This window comes from Cajanus cajan, chromosome 11 (genome assembly GCF_000230855.2).
Source record: "Cajanus cajan strain Asha chromosome 11, NIPB_CcT2T_4, whole genome shotgun sequence".
NCBI lineage: Eukaryota > Viridiplantae > Streptophyta > Magnoliopsida > Fabales > Fabaceae > Cajanus > Cajanus cajan.
Window position 1 is genome coordinate 12788888 of NC_138527.1, and position 25506 is coordinate 12814393.

The following is a 25506-nucleotide window of genomic DNA, read 5'->3' on the forward strand; positions in this document are numbered from 1 at the left end:
GCACATATAAGATTTTCAACTAATAAATAAAAATGAAGATGGGACTACAAGATAAACATAACCATACACTAAACTGAAATTTAGGTAAAAAAATCAAAGAACTACTATCATATACAAGGTTCATCAGCAATCAATAGCCCTTGCAAGTTGCAACAAAATATATTATTAAACAAACTGGGTTCCCATTGCATGAAATCAAACCGTTACCAGTTATGAAGAAACAGAGAATTTAATAGGATTTTACGGTAAAGTAGTAATATAATAATAATAGTGATTGAAAAAAGAACAGTGACAAGGAATTTGAATATGTGAAGCAAGTTTGCATTTAACAATACCAACTAGAAAATAAGAGACTACACTAGAAATTTTCAACAAGTTCCATCATATAATGTGAGTTGAGTTTAACCGTGATATTTGAGGTCCTCGAGGGCACAGAATTACATAAGTAGAGTGGTTAGTGAGCTAATTACAGTGTTGAAATTCAATTGGAAAGAGAATTATTATTGTTATAAACAAAAGAATGAACTAATATGAGCCTTCAAGAGGCGAAACCCACATGTTAGTCACTGCAAAAATCAACAAACCCATAAAATCAAAATCCAGCGTCAACTTTCCGCTTCCCATTGTGACGCACCTTGCCATTCTCAATAACCTTGTACGAATCTGCCGTAACCTCCGTCAACCACAGCCCAGGGAAAAGCGTCTGCACCAAAAAAAAAATAAGACGCCGTTAAATTTAACTCCATGGAAAACAGAAAACACGGATTTAAAAGGCGGCGATTACTCACATCCAACTGCTTCTGCACGAGTTTGGGCCTCTTATTGGGCCTCCGGGGAGGCCGGTGGCCCAAGATGGCCACGAAATCTTCCTCAACCTCTTTCCTCGATAGCTGGAAAGAGAACTTGACCTTTACCGTCTTGTCGGATCCGCTTCTCAGTTGCGGCAACTTGGACGCGCCGTCGTGTCTCGGCGGCTGCGGCTGCGGCTGCGGCGGCGAGTGGTTTCGCTTCTTGTCGCCGATCTTCAACGCGTCGGGCACCGGAGCCTCAACCTTGGCTCTTCTCTTCCTCAGATTCCACGGCCTCACAGCTTCTTCTTCGCTTCGTAGAATCGCGTCTTTCATTCTATCCGCTTCGGTCTTCAGATCGAGGATCAGCCTCTGCCGCACCACCGCGATCCCGTCCCCGTCGCCGCCGTGTCGCCGCTTTTCACCGGATTCCCTGCTCCACGTGGCCGTTGATTCGTCGGAGTTCGACGCCGAAGAGCGGTGATCCCAGGCAGCGGTGACGGTGGCGGTGGCGGTGGCGCACCTCATCTTGCGCTGATTCCCCCACTTCAAGAAGGGGAAATTGTGGAGCGAGTTGGATCGGTTGGGAGTGGCCCCTCTCTGTTGCTCGGAACCGCGCAGCACCATTTATCGGAAGCGAAAGGTGGCAAGAAGGAGAAGAAGAAAAGGGAAAACGGAACTGCACCGACGAAGCTGAAAATTTTTGTATTTTGTAGTGTGCGAATGTTCTGAGTTTTGTAAAGTGAGAGAAGAATGAGAGTTTATATAGGAGGCCCTTTTCACGTTCGGGTTTTGGATATCCTATACCATAAGCTGTTTGCTTAAATATAAAATCTATATGTACTTTTTTAAAATTAAACTATTTTTTAATATTATAATTTTTTTATATATAATTTTTAAAATATAGCATAAATATTTCACGTTATATAATTGTAATTGTGAATAAATTAAATGAAAGTAAAGAAAATATATATTTTCTATAATCACACCACTTTGTAATCATAAATTTTTGTTAATAAGACAGTTAAATAATGATTGTTCTTCAAGACAAATTCTAGCTTCTTCAATATTTATTCAAGAAGTAAATATTTATATATTTTTTTTATTAAGTTTAGTTAACATATTAAAAAAACATATAGATGAAGTAACAATAATTAAGTTAAATACTTTTGTATTTTTCTAGAATTATTCTCATTTTTTTTATGGAATACATCATTCATATATTCTTTAAATTAAAAAATTACAAAATAAGTCATTCAATATCATGTATAGATATGAAATATTTAACATTTCTATAGAGAAAAGAAATATACTAGAAAGAGGTTGAATAGTTTTAATAAAAATTCAACACTCTTTCAAATAACGAAGTAGTAACATGACTATTTAAGTGTTCATAAAGAGATAAGTAAGAAGAACACATAATATTTTTATGTGTTCGTTTTCACTACCAAGACTATGTTCAATTCTTAATGAACCCAATCAAGTTTTATTATCTTTTATAAAGATACAAATATTCTTTTAAAGTGACTTCTAACTCAACCTAAGTGTTCTTTGACTTGTTTCTTCAAGTAATTATCTAAGTATAGGGTTGTGTCTAAAAATATTGAGTCCTAAGCAAAATTTTTAAATAAATTTATTAGTTATTAATTTTCTAGATTTTTGAGCAGTAAAATCATTTATCAATGTTATATAATCAAGTAGTTCTAACATTTTACTCTCAATAGATAAGATGGTTAATCTATTTAATCTATCTTGTATTATTAGTTAAGTAATTTTAATTTTGAAAAACTCCTTTCGACAATAGTAACTATTACTATTGTTGTTAGTAATATTCTATAAGTGTAGACACCGCATTTCGTCCAGGGTACCCAAACCAAGGACAAATGTCTACTAGAGTGAGACAAACAACCCTTGAGGGGCTCAACGCATTGGGCAACAGTTTTGTTAGGATAATATCTATCGTTAAAGAACTAATTTTGACGATCCAACCGTTGATATTAAATATCAATGTACTAAGAATATATCATCAAAATTCTAGCATGATCCAACGGTTAACGAGTTCTCTAAAAGCCTTGCACTACAGGTGGAAAAAATAGCAAGTATAACCCCTAAGGGCCCAATAGAGCACCTAAACGGGCCAAGATGGCTCTGGAAGGCCCAGAAAACTCAAAAAAACTGATCTAGTGGGCGAAACGGCCGTTCTCAAATTGGAACGGGTCGTTCCCAATGTTGGAACGACCCGTTACGAAACTGGAATGACCTATTCCCCTTTTTAGAAAATTGTGTTGGGCAGCGTTTTTGTTCTCATAATATCTCTCTCTTTAAAGACCTAATTTTCATTATCCGACCATTGAAGTTAAAGATCAATGTATTAAGAAGATATCATCAAATTTTTAGCATGATCCAACGATTAATGATTTCTCTAGAGGCCTTGCATTGTAGCTGGAAAATATGAATCTAGTACCAGACAACGTTTTTGTTATGATAGTATCTCTCACTACAAACCTAATTTCAACGATCCAACATTGAAATTGAAGATCAATATATTGTGAGGATACCATAAAAAAACCAGCATGATCCGACGATTAACGAGTTCTCTAGAAGCCTGCATGGTGTCAAGGAAAAGATTGTATTTTTATAAAATTTAGTCCCACATCGGATAACTTTCTTATGATTTTGTCTCCTAGTTGGATATATAAGAAACCCTCTGGCCAAGGGCTGCCAAAACCTTTGAGTGATAGTGAGGATTTTGTAGAGCGAAGGGTTGCCAAAACGCGCCCCGCACGCATTTGGGAAGATTCCCTTATAAAAGGCTTGCTTTTGAGGTTCTAAATTCTTTTCCTTTATTTTATTTATTTATTTATTTATTATTATTTAATATATTATTGATTTATTTATTTTATTTCTTTATTTATCATTTTATTTATTTTATTTATAATTCTTATATACCAATAAATAATCATGTAAATAATAAGTATTTTTCGTCATATAAATAATATTAAATAATAAAAGGAGATAAAATATTTAAAATATTTTTTTTATTATTATGCTAATTTCATCAAAGGGTACCAATTTAGGGCGTTGTAGGGGTGTCTAATACCTTCCCTAAACGTAACCGACCCCCGAACCCAATTTTGGCTATGAAGACCTCTATTTTAATTTCAAAATCTTTTCTTTTTTCAATGTTTTGAGTAAAACATTGGTGGCGACTCCATGAACTCATTTTTCAAAACCATTCTTTGAGGATTAGTCTAGTATCCGGACATTCCTTAATTAATGAGATTTTTCAAAAAGGTAGTCCAAACCATTAGTCGTAAGATCAAAATTTTTTGGGTCATGACAGATGGCGAATCCACTGGGGATGCCTAAAGAGGGTCAGGCCCAAATAAATGATGAAGTTAGCATTATAAGAATAATAGTTTAAATATCTTTTCCCTTTTCATTTTGTTTGTAAATACTTATCTTAATCTTATTTATCTTTATCTTTTAGCCTTATCTTTTATATTTATCTTTTATCTTTATCTTTATCTTTACATTTATCTTGTTTTCTTTTTTCTTATCTTTTAGCTTTTTCGCAAATATATGCTTATCTGTTTTAGAGTAGCTTCGATATCTTTTGTTTGTTTAAATTTCGCATTTGTTTGAAATAACAACTGTACATAAACCCTTGCACACAACAGTTCCTTCTATACCGGAGGACATGACAGCGTAAACATAGGGAGTGGTTGACGTACGACCGACCCAAGGATGGCCTTAGAGCTTGCAAGCCTTGTCAAAATTCACACTCAAGGTGATAACCAGTTACTTTAGCCTGAAATACTACGACATACCTTAGAGTTTTTCAGGTGACGACAACAGAGGTACTGGGTCCCTATAATGGGGGGCACCTTGGGAGCCTTTAAAGACTAGTGAGGAAAATTAGATCATTCCTATACAAAGCATTTTCTTTGACAGGGACCTTAGACCATGAATTTGAACGTGATCGTTCATGGGTGTACGTTGATTGAGCATGTGTGTGTGTATTTGTTTGTATTATTTTGTTTCAATAAGAGTGAATTGGAATTTTAAAACAAACAAATAGATAATAAATAAATAAAGAAATAAAAAAAATAAAAAAAAATAAAAAATAATGAAATTTATATCCTTTTGTACATTCTTAGGTCATCGTTCCATTAACATCATATAGGTAGTTTCTTATTTTAAAAGAAATAAATAAAAATCCCTATCTTTACCATGCATCATCTCCTCTTAGATAATAAAAACATGATAAAGTTTAGGAAAAAAAAATGATGAAAATGACATGCATTTTAGATTAACTCATTAATTTTCATTCATGTTTTTTTATTAGTTAAGGAAGGATTAGGTAACAACATGTATAAAAAGTTAAGAAAAGTGAATGCTCTAATATACGACAATATCTGCGCTTTAAAGAAAGGCCCAAATCGATTTTAAAAATATTATACTTGGGCTCTTATTTTGCTATTTCTGTTGAAATAAGCCTTATTAGAATCTAATATGTACCTTTTGTAAAAAAAAAAAAGAAAAAGAAAAAGAAAAAAAAGAAAAGAAAAGTACAAATTTGGGCGTTAATGAGGCATGTTTCACACAGACATTAGTCGTCTTAAAATCTCTTGGGAATCTTTTGCGATACTGTCAATATCCATTAGACATTCACCGATAAACAAATCAATGATGACAAAAAAAGACAAAATAGAAAAAGGTAAAGCTTAAAAAAAAAGAGGCGACCTTCAAAGCATGAAAAGGTCGAAGCCAAGAAAACAAAATTTAGAAAAATACTCCTACCTCAAGGAAGACACCTAGAGAGGCATCACAATACTCACACGGCGGGAATAACATCATAATCCCTGCCACCCATCTCATTCTCCAATGAAGGCGCCTGGAGAAGGCGTTACAATACTCACCTAACGGGGCATCAAACATCCCGTTAGCCCTAGCCCAAAACGGGGGGCATCTCAGACATTCCCCTGCTTGTCAACTTGAGAGGCATCCCATAACACCAATGAGAGGACACTGTTGAGTTCCTTAAGAACAAGATCAGTAAAGGTTGCTAGACCCTAAAACTAGTATAAGGGCAGAAAAGGTTACTAGACCCTCAAAACTAGTACAGGAGTAGTAAAGGTTGGTAGACCCTTAAAACTAGTACAAGAGCAGTAAAGGTTGCTAGGCCCTCAAAACTAGTACAAGATCAGTAAAGGTTGTTGGACCCTCAAAACTGGTACAAGTTCGAAAAGGGTTGTTAAACCTCCAAAACTAGTACTCGACTCGGATTGGACCGGCTGAAGCCTCAAATATCAATCCAGCCTGGAGAGGCTGAGCTCAGAGCATACTCCCTCATCAACAAGCTACGAATAAAGATCACACTACCATGGGACAAGCAACAACAACAGGAAGCATCTACACCAAGCTAGAGGCCTAGATGGCATAGTTTACCACCCTTGACACCTGATGAAGCATTCACCAATACTCAGTTGCTCTAAGGGGAAATGATACAGGTAAACACCATCTACCCGAAGGAGACAACATGGAGACATCTACTGTCAAAGCAAGAGAGAAGATCCAAATCTTCACCTCATCATTACAAGAAAAGCAACTAAAATAAATGACATGGAGCATCTGCTCGAAGACTAAAGATCAAGAGTACAGTTTTTCACCCTTGTTACCCAACGGAGTACACAATCCAACACTTAGCTACTTCAAAGTGCAAGGACACAAACAAAACCACCTGTCCAAAAGAAACGACATGAAGCACTTGCACGAAGAGAAAGAGAAGACCCGAATGAAATGTCTAAATCTTTACTTGCATTTGGAAAAGCAACATTTAGCCATCCAAAGGACAAGTAAAGAGGGACATGTATACACCCAATTTCGACCGGGGTACCCAAATCAAGGACAAAGGTCTACTAGAGCGAGACAAACAAGCCTTGAGGGGCTCAACGCGTTGGGAAGCAGTTTTGTTATGATAATATCTCTCGATACAAAACTAATTTTGATGATCCAACAATTGATATTAAAGATCAATGTACTGAGACAATATCATCAAAATTTTAGCATGATCCAATGATTAACGAGTTCTGTAAAAGCCTCAAACTGTAGTTGGAAAAAGTAGCACGTACGAGCACCTAAACGGGCCAAGATGGCTCCAGAAGGCCCAGAAAACTCAAAAAAACTGATCTGGGGTGCAAAACAGCCATTCCCAAATTGGAACGGGCCATTCCCAATGTTGGAACGGCCCGTTCCGAAATCGGAACGTTAGAAAATTTTGTGTTGGGCAGCGTTTTGGTTTTTATAATATCTCTCTCTAAGGACCTAATTTTCACAATCCGACCGTTGAAGTTAAAGATAAATGTATTGCAAAGATATCATCAAAGTTTTAGCATGATCCAACGGTTAATTATTTCTCTAGAGGCCTCACATTGCAGCTGGAAAATATGAATCCTATACGAGACAACTTTTTTGTTATGATAGTATCTTTCACTAAATACCTAATTTCAACGATCCAACCATGCTGGAAAATATGAATCCTATACGAGACAACTTTTTTGTTATGATAGTATCTTTCACTAAATACCTAATTTCAACGATCCAACCATTGAAATTGAAGATCAATATATTATGAGGATACCATAGAAAAACAAGCACGATCCGACGGTTAGAAAGTTCTATAGAAGTCATTCATGGTGCCTAGGAAAAGATTGTATTTATATAAAATTTAGTCCCACATCAGATAGCTTTCTTATGCTTTTGTCTCCTAGTTGGCTATATAAGAAACCTCCTGGCCAAGGGATTAGAAAATAAAAAAGTAGCATAGCTTCCCCCCTCTCTAAATAAACCTTTGAGTGATAGTGAGGTTTTTGTAGAGTGAAGGGTTACTAAAACGCACCCTGCACGCATTTAGGAAGATTCCCTTATAAAAGGCCTGCTTTTGAGGTTTTAAACTCTTGTCCTTTATTTATTATTTTATTTATTATTATTTATTATTATTTTTTCTTTATTTATCATTTTATTTATAATTCTTATATACCAATAAATAATAATGTAGATAATAGGTATTTTTTGTCATGTAAATAATATTAAATAATAAAAGGGGACAAGATATATAAAATGTTATTTATTATTGTGCTAATTTCATCATAGGGTACCAATTTAGGACGTTGTAGGGGTGCCTAATACCTTTCTTACACGTAACCGTCCTCCGAACCCAATTTTGGCTATGAAGACCTCTATTTTAATTTCAAAATCTTTTTTTTTCTAATGTTTTGAGTAAGACATTGGTGGCGACTCCATGAACTCATTTTTCAAAACCATTATTTGAGGATTAATCTAGTATTCGGGCATTCCTTAATTATGAGATTTTTCAAATAGGTAGTCCAAACCGTTAGCCGTAAGATCAAATTTTTTTGGGTTATGACAATAAGCAATACAAGTAGTTGGTGTAGACACCTAATTTCGTCTAGGCACAATGACAAGGAAATGGACATCAAGCATGAAGAAAAGGAGTCCTCGAAGGGCCAGAAACGACACGACAAGACATTAGAAGTCCCAAGACCCAATAAGGGTGAATTAGAAGCCTAGAACGGGCCATTCCCAAGCTGGAACGGGCTGTTCCAACTTCCTCAAAAGGTCTAGAAATCCTAGATCAGAACGAGTCGTTCCCAATCTAGTATAGGTTGTTCTAACATAGATTGTTACAAGTAAAATTCAAATCCAGAATGAGCCATTCTGATTCTGGAACGAGCCGTTCCAAATTCAAATTTTACTCGTAATAGAATGACCCAGAACGGGTCGTTCCAAAACTGGAACGGGTCAGTTTGGTCAGTTCTGACATCTATAAAATAGCCGCATCAGGCACTGTTCAAGGGACCAAAAAATGATTGGAGAAAGTCCCATATAGCTTGAAAATTCTCTCTCCCCCCTTAATGTATTTATATAGATTTTGTGAGGCAGACTGTAATGTGAAAGGTAGCCAAAAAGCAATTAAATGTCTCCATATTTGAAGACTCAATAAAGCTTGACCAAGAGATATTTCAATAAATATTCTTCCCCTTCCCTTACTTCCTCATTTTAATAAATAGCATTCTCAATAAAAGGAATAATCATGTAGACGCCTTAAGGTAAATTGGGTAATTTAAATTTCATGCATGTAAATAATCATCAATAAAAGGGAATAAATATTTAAACTATTAATTCTTATTATGCTAACTTCATTATAGAGTACCGATTTAGGGCGTTGTGGGGCTGCTTAATACCTTTCCTACACGTAACCGACTCCCGAACCCAATTTTGGTTATCAAGGCCAATATTAGATTTTTCAAAAGCCTTTTCTTTTTCCAATGTTTTGAGTAAAACATTGGTGGCAACTCCAAGAACCTATTTTCAAAACCATTATTTGAGGATTAGTCTAGCATCTGGGCATTCCACAATTAATGAGATTTTTTAAAATGGTAGTCCAAACCATTGGTCATAAGATTGAAATTTTTCGGGTTGCGACAATTGGAAAAGAATCAATTTTTTTATATCGTGTAATACTTCCATTGGAGTCTTAATTTCATCTTCTAAAACTTCTCACAATACTTTTAATTCTGAAAAAAAATCAAGACCATCAATATTAGAATGTTTAGAAATTCTTGAAAAAAAATCAAGATTAATACAATATTTCTTTAACTCATCTTCACTTAAGGTTTTAAATTTTTTTGGATTCAAATAAAAACCCAAAAAATGGTTTTATATTGTAAAAATTGTTCAAATTGATTCTCAACAGAAGAAATAGATCGATCTACTCTATATAAAAAAGTATTCAATATGAAAAGAATCTTCCATTGAATATGTGATCTCATCACTAACATTTTCGTCAAAATGACATTTTTTTAATGGATTTTACATTTTTCATGAAATTTAGGCTCTATATCCATTTCAATAGCTAATTTTTTTGTGGATTCTAAAGCTAATACAAAACCATTTTCTCTATAGTTATTTAAATAAGAAATAAGACCTCTTAAATGATTTATAGCTATATCTATGTGCATATCTTTAGGTTGTATAACTTTACTAACAAAATTAATAGCAAATAAAATGTCGTACCAAATATTCATTCCTAATAAAAATTCAAAATTATCTTTTTTCTTCATTTTTTCTGTACTCGTCCATCAAATAAAATAGTAAAGTGGCTTTCCTTAATTAGGCATGCCGACCGACCACTATTGAAGCCATTTACTTCTTCTTTTAAGGGCTTTAAGTCGGGGTTTGTGAAAGTAATAATAGACCCCGTTGCCGGCCGAAGTTATTTCTACGACGCCGAGCAAAAACCCCTGTTTCCCTTTTACTGGACTCAATAGCCTCGGAAATACGATGATTTTCCAGAGGAAATGATGATCGACGCCGAGGTTTTGGCCTTGACCTACTTGAAAGAATTACCTCGGTGTATTCTGGCTCGGTTTCTGGTGCTATTGCCGAAGTCGCCTCGGCCTCATTTTGATTTAGATGGTATGTTTTAATTTTTCCGATTGATCGTTCTTGTTAAGTTGATGTGTGACTGTTTGATTTTTGCAGGTTGGATGGCTCAACAAGGTTTAGGTCTATCGTACCGCCAGGCGATGAGGAACCGAGCCCCAGCGGGGACCTCAGCTGACGACCACCGTAGTGTGGCGATTGATCAGGTGCCAAGCACCGCCGCTGCCCCGCAGCCGCCAACCCGAGATATTGTCCTACCGGATCCGAATGACAAGAAAAAAAAGGACAAAGGGAAAAGGAAAGCCGACGCAACTGGCGTGGAGACCAATCGGCCTAAGCACCGTCGAGCGGAGGGCCCTTCAATGGATTTGGCCATCCCTTCGGCCATTGTTGCCAAGGATTTTCTATCCGAAGAGATTAGGTCGGCCCGGATGATGTCTTCAGATTTACTCTCAGAGCAGGGTCACCGGATGCTCGACTCTGCCGCCCCTTCGGCTCAATGGGCTATGGCTTGCGAATTGCAGGTCAGGGCCACGACCATACTTAGGAAGTTGGATTTGGAGCCTATGGCCGATGTGCACAACCTCTGAAAGAGTTTGGAGGAAACGAAGGCGGCCTTTCAGTAATCGGTCGAGGCGCATGAAGTGACATCGACCGAAAAGTTGGCTTTGGAAGCGGAGGTGGCTCGACTGAAGGAGTCCTTGGGTGAAATGGAGGGCAGGGCGCTTGCGGTCGAGGACGCCGAGTGGATGAGGGTTCGGGAAGTGGAAGAGATAATGGCTCGGGAGGCATAGGCCAAGGCCGATGCTGAGGCTGCTCTGGCCAGTTTCAGGAATGATTGTGAGGACAAGATAATCAAGGAGTATATGGCCGGTTTTTGGCATGCAGTCCGGCAAGCAACCCACTTCGGCACCTTTCCTCCCGACTTCTCGTTCGAGTTTACAAGGATTTTTTCAGGGGAGTGTACTTGGATTTCATCGATGCCGCTGATGATGCTGAGCCGGATGAATTTGCTCCCCCTCGCTCGGCTGCCCCTGAGGATCCCGGGGCTACTGTTAATGATGATGAGGAGACTGAGCAGACTACACACGCCAATTGATGGGCTTCAGCGTTTTTCTTTTGCTTGTACATCTATTTTGTTGAAGATGTATAGATATAGGGTTCTTTTTGTTTCTTTTTGATTCTTTTGGGCTATCCGAGCCATATCATTAATGTACCCTTTGGCCGATAGTGCCACTTTGGCCGTGGAGGCTTTTAATGAATTGTTTCTTCTTACATATTCAGATTGCATTTTGGTTGACACGTTCCTTTACTTTTGATTTCGCTTTGAATCTTAGTTAACTTTTTAAGTGACCGAACTGCTTTGGATCCGCTTTGAGTAATAGGAAGAAGAATGTCCATTATGAGTTCGTCGGTCGGGTGAAGATACCTTTGTTTATTGTTGATCGAGTGGGAGTGTTTGTCGGGCTTAGGATTCAGCCTTGACCAAGTAGGGGTACTCGGGAGGGATGAATTTTTTTCACCTTGACCGAGTAGGGGTACTCGGTATGGATTAAGTTTCTTCACCTTGACCGAGTAGGGGTACTCGGTAGGGATTAAGTACTCTTCCTTGGCCGAGAAGGTACTCGGGAGGGATTAAGTTTTTTCACCTTGGCCGAGGGTACTCGAGAGAGACTAAGTATTCTTCCTTGGCCGAGTAGGTACTCGGGAGGGATTTAATTTTTCACCTTGGCTGAGTAGGGGTACTCGGGAGGGACTAAGTATTCTTCCTTGACCGAGAGGGTACTCGAGAGGGACAAAGTATTCTTCCTTGGCCGAGTAGGTACTCGGGAGGGATTTAATTTTTCACCTTGGCCGAGTAGAGGTACTCGGGAGGGACAAAGTATTCTTCCTTGACCGAGAGGGTACTCGGGAGGGACAAAGTATTCTTCCTTGGCCGAGTAGGTACTCGGGAGGGATTTAATTTTTTCCACCTTGGCCGAGTAGGGGTACTCGGGAGGGACTAAGTATTCTTCCTTGACTGAGAGGGTACTCGGGAGGGACAAAGTATTCTTCCTTGGCCGAGTAGGTACTCAGGAGGGATTTAAGTTTTTTCACCTTGGCCGAGTAGGGGTACTCGGGAGGGACTAAGTATTCTTCCTTGACCGAAAGGGTACTTGGGAGGGACAAAGTATTCTTCCTTGGCTGAGTAGGTACTCGGGAGGGATTTAAGTTTTTTCACCTTGGCCAAGTAGGGGTACTCGGTAGGGATCAATGTGTTCAACCTCGACCGAGTAGGAGTGCTCGGGAGGGACACTACTACAAAAGACACATTTTACATCGGTTTGTTTAGCCATTTTACATCGGTTTTCAAAACGATGTAGATTAAAGCGATGTAAAAAGTGCAAGACATTTTACATCGGTTCTGAAAACCGATGTAAAATATGCCATATTTTACATCGGTTCTGGCTGAAACCGATGTAAAATATATGATATATTTTACATCGGTTCCACCCAGAACCGATGTAAAATATGACATATTTTACATCAGTTATTGATAGAACTGATGTAAAATATGTCAACCAATCTATGTGTAGGTTACCCCCTATTCATACATTCAGAGGAGGTCTTTTATGACAACCTAATGGCAATCATCATAGGCATCCCTGTGAACATTACCAGAAAAATGATAGTGCATAGAAAATTATTACAACCACACAGTAAGAAAGAAGTATGTAATCATAAAAATAGTAACAATAGCCAAATACAAACAATATTCTGGGTCATGTCAGCAGCAAGTTGTATAGATTGTAAAAATAACCTTAGCCTGCCTTCCAACTTAATGATTCTGGATTTTTTTAACTCAAAAATCAGGCATCCAGGAAAAATTGAAAATAATATAATTCTATTGTTGCAATATATATACAACTCTACTAAAGTATTATCTGGGCTTCATCTTATAATCGGTTTAGCTGTATAGTGTTTAGCCTATTGTGGCCTTTTAGATAGAATCAAGATTAAAATGCCAAAGCAGTCAAGTTCATAGTTTGAACAATCACCACAAATAAGCAATTCTTATGTTACTAATAATTATCTAGAGCTTCTGATATACTCAAACCATCTTTAATTGACAACAGTAATTGACAAAAATTGGTAAGATAAACTGTTTGCTGTAATCGAAAGTGAAACTTAAAAATGCAATTGAAATTAAATGATAAAATGAAAATAAATCATATACTCGTAAATGTAAATGAACTTTGAAAAGTAAATGTAAAAATCTAAAGAAAAGCAATCAAATTTCAGGCAATTACAATGGTAAAACCGTAAATTTTTGTAAGGAAATTAAAAGCAATCCAAATTAAAAGAAAGTTTAAGAAGAATAAAGAGAAGAATGCAGATTAAAATGAAATACTTGGAATTTGGAATGTAAATATGCATAAATCTAAATTAGACAAGAAATGTAAATGTTTTGAAAATATAATTGGTATGACAGGGTGGTAGAGAAATATCCCAGTGTATAGCATATACAATGACAATCTAAATATAGTCAGTCCTCACACTACAAGCTTTAAACTATCGATGCTAACAAGACGAGTACAAGCAACACACTATACTATTGGCTCAAAATTGCTGGAGAACAATTCAGGCAGAAAAAGAAAATTCCAGAATGAGTTTTAAGCATATTCAGCAAATAATAACATCACCAAACAGAAAGGATGTTTCAAAGTAAAGTGAAAACAACTTAAGGAGGCAAAGATCTTCAACGTACCTTGAGCATAATCCCACACAGTGAACGAGGAGCTTTCATATGAAGCAGTTGCTAAGTATGTGAAAAATAGCTTAAGAAAAGAATAGTTGAGTACACACAATTAAATAATATATATATATATATATATATATATATATATATATATATATATATATATATATTCTTTTATTGGTTATAAACATAAATAAAATACTAAAGATCCTACTGAATCTCGTGCAGCTTTTATAGACAACCAAAAAATTGAAAATTTAAATAAAAAAGTAATCAAGTTTGTCAAACTCAAGGTTGAAGTAAACTTTTGGAGGCTAAACTTATCTAAAAAACTTACTGACCTTACCTAATACCCAATTCAATAAATCAATGATAAAAAATCCAAATTTTTATATTCATAAAAAGGTACCAGAAATTTTTTTAATAAAATATATCTATATCGTATCCACGTCAAGCAACACAAAACACAAATTCAAGACTTAATAACAGAAAAGAGGAGAGTTACTATACTTTCATATTCACACAAATCCGAAAGCACATCAAAAGAATTTACAATCTAAGAAGAATGTTATGGAATTAACAAAATTATAACTAGCTATTATTGGCTATCCTTGTGGGAGTGAGTACTCTTCATAGTTCTTACTCATACAAGATAAGTAATTGTACTAAATTGAAAATCAAGGTATTTTAGTGACTCAGAAAATAATACCCCTGTTCATAATAATATAACACAAGCATAAATATGATGTTTTACTGATAAATGGCATGCCCTTAATTATAACTAATGCTTGATTCAAATGTGAATAGCTTCTCAACCCTCAACCCCTGTTCACCCTCAATCCGCCTGCCTCTCGAAACAAATGTGAATAGCTTCTCAACTACGTATAAAAAGTAGGTGAAAAACCTGCCTGTTTCAAAACCTGATTCATGTTTACAAGTGTAAACTCTTACTAATAAATACAAAGATTTTCTCTCAAAAAAAAAAATAGAAAGAGTTGCAATCTTGTAACGAAAACATCTAATCATTGAAGACCTCTTCTTAAAAAGGAAATTGTTAAGAAATATATTGATACGATTCTATATTTGCTCAGTGCATCCCTATTGGACAGGTACCTCACGACCAAATTGGGCAGGAAATCTCTCTTTCTCTTCAACATGATGCAGCAGAATTGTGCCACCTGGGATTTGAGCATAGAACAAGCTTGATTCCCCATCAGTTTGCGTCTTTAAAAACTCTCTTCCATCAGAAATGCTATCAACTGGGTTGCATTAAAGACCAACATAAGAATGTAGCAGAATATAAATAAAAAAACCTCAAAAAAAATGTAGAGCATTTTCAAAACAAATAAATTGAAGTTTTTTTTTTTCAAGTCAGGTAATCAATGACTGAGAATTGGTAATGAGGCAATGAAAAACAATAAATTTAAGGGGAAATAAGGGTTAAGAACTAAATGGATATCTAGGTCTGAAGCAGACCACATAAGCAATGAAATATGAAACATGCTCTGAAGAATAATACTTACATTTCTTGGCCACAAATTTAAATCCCAACTTCTGTGCAGCTAAATTGAAAACTTTTTCAACCATAACTACTTTCGAAGATGGAATGGGAATGGCCTACACAAAGGGTAGAGACTCGATAAGAGACAATCTAAAGTAACAGTCAATCAAATAAAAATTGAACTAATATAATCTTCCACGAGAGAAAAAAAAACTAATTAACAAACTACTGTTGATAGAGCTGAAAATAGCTAACCAACAAAATGGAGAAAAGATTGAACATCCAAAGTGGAATTAGGCAAATTATAAAAGGGGAAAGTGGACAGGCAAGAAAGATGGGAAGAGGGGAAGGGAAGCCAGCTCATCAATTAACAAAGAGCAAAGTGCAAAGATCGTGCCCTTTTGAGAATTTCAATTATCAATAGAAACTTCTACCTGAAGATTGGCATGAGTGCCACGTATGGAGGCCCACTCAAAAAAGATAACTTCCTTTTCTTGGCTCTTGCAGTAACTCTTGAGACTGTTATGAAACTAGAGAGTTCAATTTCAGATTCAGAAGACATAGATAAGGGACTAGGCATCTACTTAGCTTATATACAACATGAGATGAGAAGTAACTAACTAAGAACCTCGATGGCCTCGCTCCCCCTGCTGAGGGCGCAGTAGCCTTTCATGTGGTGTTGTAGAGGAAGCAATCGGGCTTGAAGCCCTCGCGGTGGAGGACGACGACGAGGCGCGTGGGCTCTCGGAGGTTCTTGGAGTTCCAGACGTTGTAGATGAGGATGGTGTAGGTGACGAGGTCGGGCTTGAGGGCGAAGTCGCGGTGCATCTCGTCGATGAAGGCGTAGATGGAGGAGAGGGGGCGGGACTTGCAGAGGTGCTTGAGGAGGTGGTTGAAGGTGAAGGTGTCCGGGGGGCAGTGCTTGGAGGTGAATTCCTTGAGCAATTGGACGGCGTGGTCGAGGCGGGAGGCGGAGCAGAGGGCGCGGACGGCGATGTCGGCGGTGGCGGCGTCGGGGGCGAGGCTGGAGGAGAGCACGAAGATATTAGGGTTTGGTGGATGGGGGAGAGGGATGGGGAGTGGGAGGAGGCAGCTGGGTTTACGTTGGTGATGAGGGAAAAGGGAAAATTAGGTTCTCATTTCTACATCGGTCATGACCCAAGACCGATGTAGAACAACTCCCGAATTTTATTTTTACATCGATTATAAATAAAACCGATGTAAATATGTTTTTATTTTTTATTTATTTACAAGTTTGCCACCGCGTTTATCATTTACATCGGTTCTACTAGAACCGATGTAAATTTGGCGATGTAAAATAATGTTTTTGTAGTAGTGGGATCAAGTATTTCACCTTGACCGAGAGGGTACTCGGGAGGGATTTAATTAAGATTAACTTGAGCAAATGTAAGAAATTCCTTCAAAAGTGTTTGTTTCATTGATGTGATGCCTCGTTAAAAAGTTTTCCTCAGTAAAACCTCTTTCACATTTTTATAAGAGAAAAAAACCTGAGAAAGGAAAAGAGTGCTCCGAAACAATTTACATAAGGGTTTCTAGCTAAAGTAATGTTTCAAGTGCGTGACGTTCCAAGTTTGCAGGATGAGCTTCCCGTTGAGCTCCTCAAGTTTGTAAGCTCCGTTATTCGGATTGTGCCGTATTCGAAAGCGTCCGTCCCAATTAGCGGCTAACTTACCATGGCTTCTGTTCTTTCTTGCTTCTCCGGCAACTCTCCAGACAAGGTCACCTTGGTGAAATTCCCGGGGTCAGACTTTGGCTCTGTGTTTTCAAGCTGTTCTCACTCTACATGCTTCCATGTTGACGAGTGCTTGATCTCTTGCTTAATCAATCAAGTCAAGCTCCACACAAAGTGTTTCGGTATTGGCTCCCTCGTTGAATCGTTGTCGCCTTAACGATGGTTCTCCAATCTCGACTAGTATCATGGTGTCCGTGCTATGTGTCAGTCGAAAAGGCGTTTCTTTGGTGGAGCTTTGCGGGGTGCATCTGCATGCCCACAAGATTTCAGGTAGGTGATCTGGCCATTGTCCCTTGGCTTGCCGTAGACGTTGCTTTAGTTCTCTCAGGATGACTTTGTTTGCCGCTTCAGCTTGCCCATTGGACTGGGGGTGTTCTACCGACGTCATTCTGTGCTTGATTTGAAGTCCTTCAAGAAATTCATTGAAGCGACGATCCGTAAATTGGAGACCATTGTCTGTGATTAGAGCATGGGGTACCCCGAACCTGGTGATGACATTTTTCCAGAAAAACTTTTGAACATTGTTTGCCGAAATGACAGCAATCGCTTCTGCTTCGATCCACTTCGTGAAATGATCCACTGCGACTATCAAGAATTTCATTTGTCCTTTCACTGGCGGGAAAGGTCCCAAGATATCCATTCCCCATACCGAGAAGGGCCAGGAGGCTGTAATAAAGTGAAGGTCTTCGGCTGGTTGATTTGTTAAGGGTCCATGTTGCAGGCACAGTTGGCATTGTTGCACGAACTTGGTACAATCAGCCGTTAGAGTTGGCCAATAGTACTTGGCTCGGATAACCTTGGCTGCAAGAGTTCGGCCCCCCGAGTCAGTTTCGCATATGCCTTCGTGGATTCCTTGGAGGACATAATGCGCTTGTTCGGGTGTTAAGCATTTGAGAAAGGGTGACGAGACGCCCCGTTTATATAGCTCTCTAGCTATTAAGGTGTATCGTGCGACTGTGGTTCTCATCTTCTTAGCTTCAAGGGGGTCTTCGGGTAGCTCTCCAGTCAAAATATAGTTAACTATACCATCCATCCAGCAAGGGCTTCCATGCTGAACCTGCAAGCATTCGGCTTCCACAATACTTGGGTTTTGCAGTTCCTGCTGTATCATGCTACGCAAATGGCTAGTCTTTTTGCTGCTTGCTAGCATGGCCAGCTGGTCGGCTCTCGCGTTGAGTTCTCAGGGTGTGTGCTCAACGTGAACATCGTCGAACTTGTTCTTCAGCTTCTAAAAGGCATGAAAGTACAAGAGTAGCGTTGGCTCTTTGATTTGGAAGGTACCGTTGACATGTCCTGTTACCACTTGTGAGTCACTCCAACACTTGATCTTTTTGATACCTAGGTCGTTTGCCAACTGTAAACCGACGAGAAGGGCCTCATACTCGGCTTGGTTTTTGGAAGCCTTAAAGCCGAATCGTAGTGATTGTTCGACCACCACTTTACCAGGGCCTTCGAGTATAATGTCGGCTCCGCTACCTTGTTCATTTGACGACCCGTCTGCATGCAAGGTCCATACTTGCGGCTCGGGGAATGCCCCCGGGGTGAATTCGTTTATGAATTCGGCCATGCTTTGTGCCTTGATGGGTCCCCTTGGTTCAAAGCGAATATCGAATTGTGATAGCTCTATGTACCAAGCAACCATTCGACCGGCCATTTCGGGCTTCCACAAGACCTTAACAATCGGGCTATCTGTTCTGACGAGGACTCTGTGGCTCTGGAAATAGTGTTGGAGGCGTCTGGCTGTATGCATGAGAGCTAGAACTATTTTCTCGAGGTGTTGATATCTAGTTTCGGCTTCCTGCAAGACTCGGCTAACGAAGTATACCGGCATTTGCTCCGTTCTCTCCTGAACCATCGCTGTGCTGATTGCTTTATCCTACACTGAGATGTACATGATCATATCTAGTTGGGGGTCCGGTTTGGCCAGCAACGCCGGAGCTGTGAGCATCATTTTGATGTCTTGAAATGTTGATTCACATTCTTCAGTCCATTGAAACTTGGTTGCCTTTTTTAACAAAGACATTATGGGCCTTGATTTGTCCGCCATACAGGGCAGGAAACGAGCCAGGGAAGCGATGCGCCCGGCCAGTCGCTTTACTTCCTTTACGTTATGGGGGCTTCTCATGTTGACAATGGCCTGGCATTTGTCAGGGTTGGCTTCTATACCTCTTCTTGACAACATAAAGCCTAAGAATTTTCCACCGGCGACCCCGAAGGTGCATTTTGCCAGATTCAATCGCATGTGGTGTCGCCTCACCTCGTCGAAAATTGTACCAAGGTCTTTCAAGTGGCCATCAGCCGAAGTCGACTTGACTACCATATCATCCACGTATACTTCCAAGCATGCTCCTATTTGTCGGCGAAAAATCTTATCCATGAGTCGTTGGTAGGTTGCTCCGACGTTCCTTAAACCAAATGGCATCACTTTGTAACAAAAGTTAGCCGAATCAGTGATGAATGTCGTTTTTCCTTCGTCTGGTGGCTACATGGGTATCTGATTATACCCTGAGTATGCGTCAAGGGAACTCAATCTTTGATGACCGACCGCTCCGTCAACCAAAGCATCAATGTGGGGTAGGGGGTAAGCATCTTTCGCACATGCCTTATTCAGATCAGTGTAGTTGGTGCACATCCGCCATTTACCATTTGACTTCTTGACCATTACCATGTTGGCCAACCAAGTAGAGTACTTGACTTCCTTGATAAACCCCGCTTGAAGTAGCTTGGTTGTCTCTTCTCTTACTTCCTAAGCCCTTTCTCCTCCCATCTTTCTTTTATTTTGTGTGATGGGCTTGGCGTCTCGACATACTGAGAGCCGGTGGCAGTGGAAGCTTGGGTCGATGCCCAGCATATCGGCCGCAACCCAGGCAAATAGGTCCGAGTACTTCAGTAGAACTTGCTTAATGTTTCTTGCTTTGGCTTCCGAAAATTGGGAACTCAAATAAGTGACTTGTTCTTCATTCCTTCCGAGTTGAAACGGGATCGTTGTTTCTATTGGCTTGACCTGATGCTCATCTTCCATTCTCGGGTCAAGTTCTAGGTCTTCAGTCACCTTTTGTTGGCCAACATCGCCGATGACATTGACATCCCGGCTTGGCTTCGGAGTTGGCTGTACCCTTAGACTGGCGAAATAACATTCGCAGGCTGTCTTTTGATTGGCGTGCAGAGTGATGATCGTTCCTTCTTCCGAGGGGAACTTCATAGCTAAATGGGGGATGGAAACGATGGCTTGGAGCCTGTTCAGGGAGGGTCGACCTAATAGGATGTTGTACGAGGTATATAGGTCTATAGTTCCCCGGGTATCCACTCTCTCGCCAGAAAATCCAACCAAGGGCTCATCATAGGGTGTCAACTCTTGTTCAGGAATGCCGAGCTGCTCAAATGTCTTATAGTACAAGATATCAGTCGAGCTCCCTTGGTCGACGAGCGTCTTTTCCACAAGGCAATTGTTAATCTCCACACTAATCACCATCGGGTCATCTTGCACCGGATCGACGCCTTGAAAATCTCGATCAGTAAAAGTGATAGGGGGCATGTGGACCGAAGCTGTCCGACATACGGCGTTTACTGACTTGATTGTCCGTAAGTGTCTTTTGCGAGCCGAGGACGAGCTCCCTCCTCCCGCGAATCCTCCGACGATTGTGTTGATCACCCTTCTGTGTTGATTTCGGTCTCGTTGCTGCTCATTTCTCTCCGGAGACCTGCTTCGCTCCTGGGATCTACGTCTCGGAGGTGCCCTTTCACGGTTCCCTCTTTCAGACTCCCTCTTATCATGGTAGTTGTCGTATCTCTTTCTACCTGAGGGTTGGGTGAAGTTTTGAAGGTGGCCCGACTTAACAAGATCTTCGATGCGATCTCGAAGGGCTGTGCATTCTTTCGTGGTGTGCCCCCGGTTTTCTATGAAATTGGCATGTCTTGGTCTTGTCCGTGTGGGGTGGAGTCTTAGCGCGGCGGGGCACCGCAAGGATTTTTGTGGCCAAGGCTTGCTCCAATACCTTGGTCCTGCTGGTGTTGAGCGGAGTATACTATGCATATCGAGGCCCTCTGTTGGTTCTTTCTCGATCGGGTACATCGTGAGGACGAGACCTCGGAGGGTGCTCCTTTTCAACTTCTTTCTTTCCGAGGAAAAGGTCAGATCGGTTCTGAAATCTGTACTCGGTCAGCTCTTCCATCTGCATGTATTTAGTGGCTCTCTGCCTAATTAAGGTCATCCAGGTCTCGTGGTGGCTTTTTACATAGGCTGTTTACAAAAGGGCCTGGCCTTAATGCTGTGATGAGGTGGTGCATTGCCACTCTTGGATTTAGGTCTCGGATTGATAGGGTCATTTTTCCGAACCACTCCATGAAGGTCCTTAGGGGTTCCTTCTTCTCCTGGCGGATATTGACTAATGCAATTAAAGTGAGCTGATGAGGTCGGCTTGTGGCGAACTGTATTACGAATCGTGAGGACAAGGTTGTGAAAGAGTCCACTGATCCTGGGGGGAGTCTTGTGAACCAATTCAGTGCCGGTCCTTTTAATGAGGTAGGGAAGACTTTACACATGATAGCGTCATCACCGATGTATAACCCGACTTGAGTAACGAATGCATCAAGGTGTTCTTCGGGGTCGGCGGTTCCATCATACTTTTCTAAGGCCAAGTTTTTCCAATTGTCGGGCAACCGGGCTCCGACAATGTCTGGAGTGAATGGCGTCTTTCCTTGCCTTCGTTGCTGATCCATGGTCGTCATCGTCACTCCGCCGGGTGGCCGCGAGACTCTTGTCTCTTTGTACCATCCTGATGATTCCCCCTGGTCATGTGTTGACTGAGTGTTGGGAGTGCCGCGGGATGGATGCCAAGAGCGGTTCTCGCTCCTAAGTTCCGCATTCTCCTTCCTTAGGAGTGATAGCTCGTGAGCGTCCTTCTCCCGAAGTCTCTTCAATTCCAACATCTCGGCCTTCAGCTATTCTATGGCCGATGATGGGTTGGGAGGTTGAGATCGATCCATGTACGACTCCTCCATTCCCTCTTCGTGTTGATTTGTCTGTTGTCTCGGTTCTCGGGGCATCCCGAGGTTATGAACAACTGCGTTTTCTTGCTGACTCCTGGTTGCTACCATCTTACTTCAGGGTCGAGAACCGTTTCGGTTTCAGCCCCACGGTGGGCGCCAAAATGTTCCTGCCTAAAAACACTCTTCTTGTTGCTCCTTCCTTGTGATCTTCCAAGTTTTCGGTGCCGACCGAATACTGTCTCCAAAGGGTGGGGAAGGTACCTGCAAAGACACTCCGACGATCAAGTAAGTGTTCGGTACAGAGCAATAAAGGCTTTTATATTGGATAAAGTGTACCTGATTTATGTCCCATCACCTGTATATTTATAGTGACGTATTTGGGCCTGGTGGGCCTTTTGTCTTGGGAGATGGGTAATACTTTGGTTAACCTTAATCTCTCTTAATTAGACGTGATAATCATTGTGTAATGGATATCCTAATCTATCATATTTTCCTCGTGGATTGATGCACTTTGAGTTTTCGACCAAGCTTTTAGCTGAAGAGGTGTTCGGTTGTTCGTATGGGCGAGGAGGTGTTCGGTCAGGCTTAAGACCGAAGCGGGGGCTTGGCTATGCTTAAGATCGAGGAGGATCTCAGCCGTGCTCAAAGCCGAAGGGGTGTTTGGCCAAGCTTGAGGCCGGGAGGGTGTTCGGCCAAGGTTGAGGCCGGGGGGTGTTCGGCTAAGGTTGAGGCCGAGGGGGTGTTCGGCTAAGCTTGAGGCCGAAGGGTTTTTGGACGTTTCTTGATGCTTTTTTGTTCACTTCCTTCACCTTTCATTGTGAGAAAGCATTCGGCTATCTCTTTGGCCGAGAAGGGGTATTCAGCCAAGTCCCAAGCCAAGAGGGTAGTGTAAGTGGGTTTCATCGATTTAGGTACTTCTCTCGGTCTAGTGTCCGACCGAGGAGAGTGTTTACGACCGAGGAGAGTGTTTACCAGTACAATATGTAAATAAATTATTTAAAATACGATAATGATAAGTTCACTCGATAATTTGCTAAATTCTAAACATTAGGAAACTCAAAAAGGATATCCTTTTATAGCTTTTACATGATTGTTGTCTTCTGTGCTTTCCTCTCTTTATTCGGTTTTGCCTCGGATGAGTCACACCGAAAAGAAATAAAGAAAAAATCTAATCAAATCCAAAATCCAATATCCAATATCCAAAATACAACACAAACACAAACACGATCAGAGCCACTAATCCACAGTTTCTGACGCCTTTCATTCTCTTTCTCTTCCCATAAATTCCCACCTCAAAGGGAAACACTAATTTCTATTCACTCATCCATGGCAATAAACACGTGTTGTGATGATAAACCAAGCCTAGAAATTAGCCCTCGAATTTCGTTCTCACACGATCACAGACACACAGCCCCAGCCCCGGTGGAAGACCCTCACGCACCAGACACGTGCGTGTTAGACTCCAGCCCAGACTTCGTCTTCTGCATCCAAAACGGCGTCGCACATAAACTCTCTTCAGCTGACGAGCTTTTCTCCAACGGTAAGATCGTTCCGACGCAAATCAACAGAGTTTCCATTTCCAACGAACCCCATCGCCACCCTATGGCCACAGGCAAGAAGCTGCTGAAAGAGTTCTTATCGGAACCCGACGAGGACAACGACAACAATAATAACAACAATGATAATAATAATAATAATATCGTGATGCAAGAAAGGGCCAATTCAGTTTCCTCTTTCTGGCGCAGCAGCAGCGTGAACTGCGATGGCGCCACACGTGGCAAGAGCATGCTTCGTTCCTCTATGCAGTTTCTGTCGCGAAGCTATTCGACAGGATCAGCGCCCAGCACGCCGAAACACGCGGTTGTCGTGAAACAAACGCATAGGCTGCAGAAACAGTCCTCTGGTTCTTCCTTGTCCTTCTCCTCCTCGTCCTCCGCGAGTTCAAGTGCGTATTATTTCTACGATTCGTGTCAGAAACCTTCGTTAAACAAAAATTTTGGATCCACTTCCGGTAAAGGGGTTCGAATTAGCCCAGTTTTGAATCTGCCGCATCACAAAGCCACTAGGAGCGTTTTCGGATTTGGCTCGCTCTTCTGTAATGGGAAGTTTAAAATTAAAGGAAGAAATAGAAAGAGTTAATTGATTTTTTTTTTTAATATTATTCATGCATCATTTATGAATCATGGGCAAATGCTTAAGCGCGCTGCACTTCTGCTGTGTATGGTTCTTATTTTTAGTTTTGTGCACCCGTGAGATTTTTTATTTTAATCATATTATTATTGGTATGATTATCTGGTAATCTGAATAGTTATTTTTAGCAAGATTTTTTTTTTATCATGTTTCAGCGTAAAAGTCAAACTCGAAACCTTACTCCAAGAGATTAAGTTTGATACTAAGATGATTGACTTGTTGGTTTGCACTAGTAAAGGTATGATAAATTGTTGATTGTCAAAGAAAATTAAAGAGGAAAAAAATAGAGTTTAATAATATTGATTTTTAAAAGGCTTTATACCATCAAAAGTTGCAAGCATAAATGGTTTGATAATTGTGTTTTTTAACTAAAAATTAAAATTTTATTTGTTAGATCACATCAATTGTTCGATTCATAGTTGACACATGACACTTGAGCAGTTATGATTATGTAGCGAGAGTTGCATTCTAATTATCAATTATAGGTTTTGACTAAAAGTAAGCAATCAATCCAACAATTAATATTAGTAAATGTTGCGTGCTAGATTCCCAACAGAAAAAGCAATTGTCGAAGAGATTATTTGTTGAGTTACATCAATTGTCCCATGGTAGATGCTCACGTGGATCAAGTGATAATCAATAGCAGAGACCTAGATGAGTCTAAGTCATATCAACACTTGACATTTGAACTTCTACAAATATGTAGAAAGAGTTGTGCTCTGAGTATATGTTATAACTTATAGCCTATTGGTAAGCACTCAATCCCTCAATCCAACAAGTTTAATTCCTGTCCTAGATATAGAGTCTCAACTAGAAGTATCACTTTACTCATAATAATAGTAAAATAAAAAAATATAAACTAATCAATTAAAAATTATTTTAGTATATTTTAAAGTGGTTATAATAAAGTAACAAACTTATTATTTAGATAATTTGTTTTGAACAACGATACAAAAGATCTTTACATTGTGACATTGTAATTTGTTAAGAAATATTCCATTGGGGGTGTCATTGTAATTTTGGAGAATGGAAAGCTACGGCTGAGGGAATGAAATGGCGACGATCAAATCATTCTTAT

At 39.8% G+C, this 25506-nt stretch overlaps 3 protein-coding genes across 3 annotated transcripts; 1 reads left to right on the forward strand and 2 right to left on the reverse strand.

The window, feature by feature from the left end:
- Positions 1-365: 365 nt before the first annotated feature.
- LOC109790785 (uncharacterized) lies at positions 366-1576 on the reverse strand. Its single transcript, XM_083067009.1, has 2 exons — positions 789-1576; positions 366-703 (listed from the first exon to the last, which is right to left on the reverse strand). Exons 1-2 carry the CDS (start codon positions 1413-1415, stop codon positions 593-595), a joined length of 738 nt encoding a protein of 245 aa, XP_082923135.1. The 5' UTR covers positions 1416-1576; the 3' UTR covers positions 366-592.
- A 16901-nt stretch (positions 1577-18477) lies between these two features.
- LOC145953378 (uncharacterized) lies at positions 18478-19104 on the reverse strand. Its single transcript, XM_083067317.1, has one exon. The coding sequence runs from the start codon at positions 19102-19104 to the stop codon at positions 18478-18480; it is 627 nt and encodes a 208-aa protein (XP_082923443.1).
- Positions 19105-23564: 4460 nt separating this feature from the next.
- On the forward strand, positions 23565-24377 carry LOC109790782 (uncharacterized). The gene has a single exon (XM_029269729.2). The coding sequence runs from the start codon at positions 23565-23567 to the stop codon at positions 24375-24377; it is 813 nt and encodes a 270-aa protein (XP_029125562.1).
- Positions 24378-25506: the final 1129 nt, after the last annotated feature.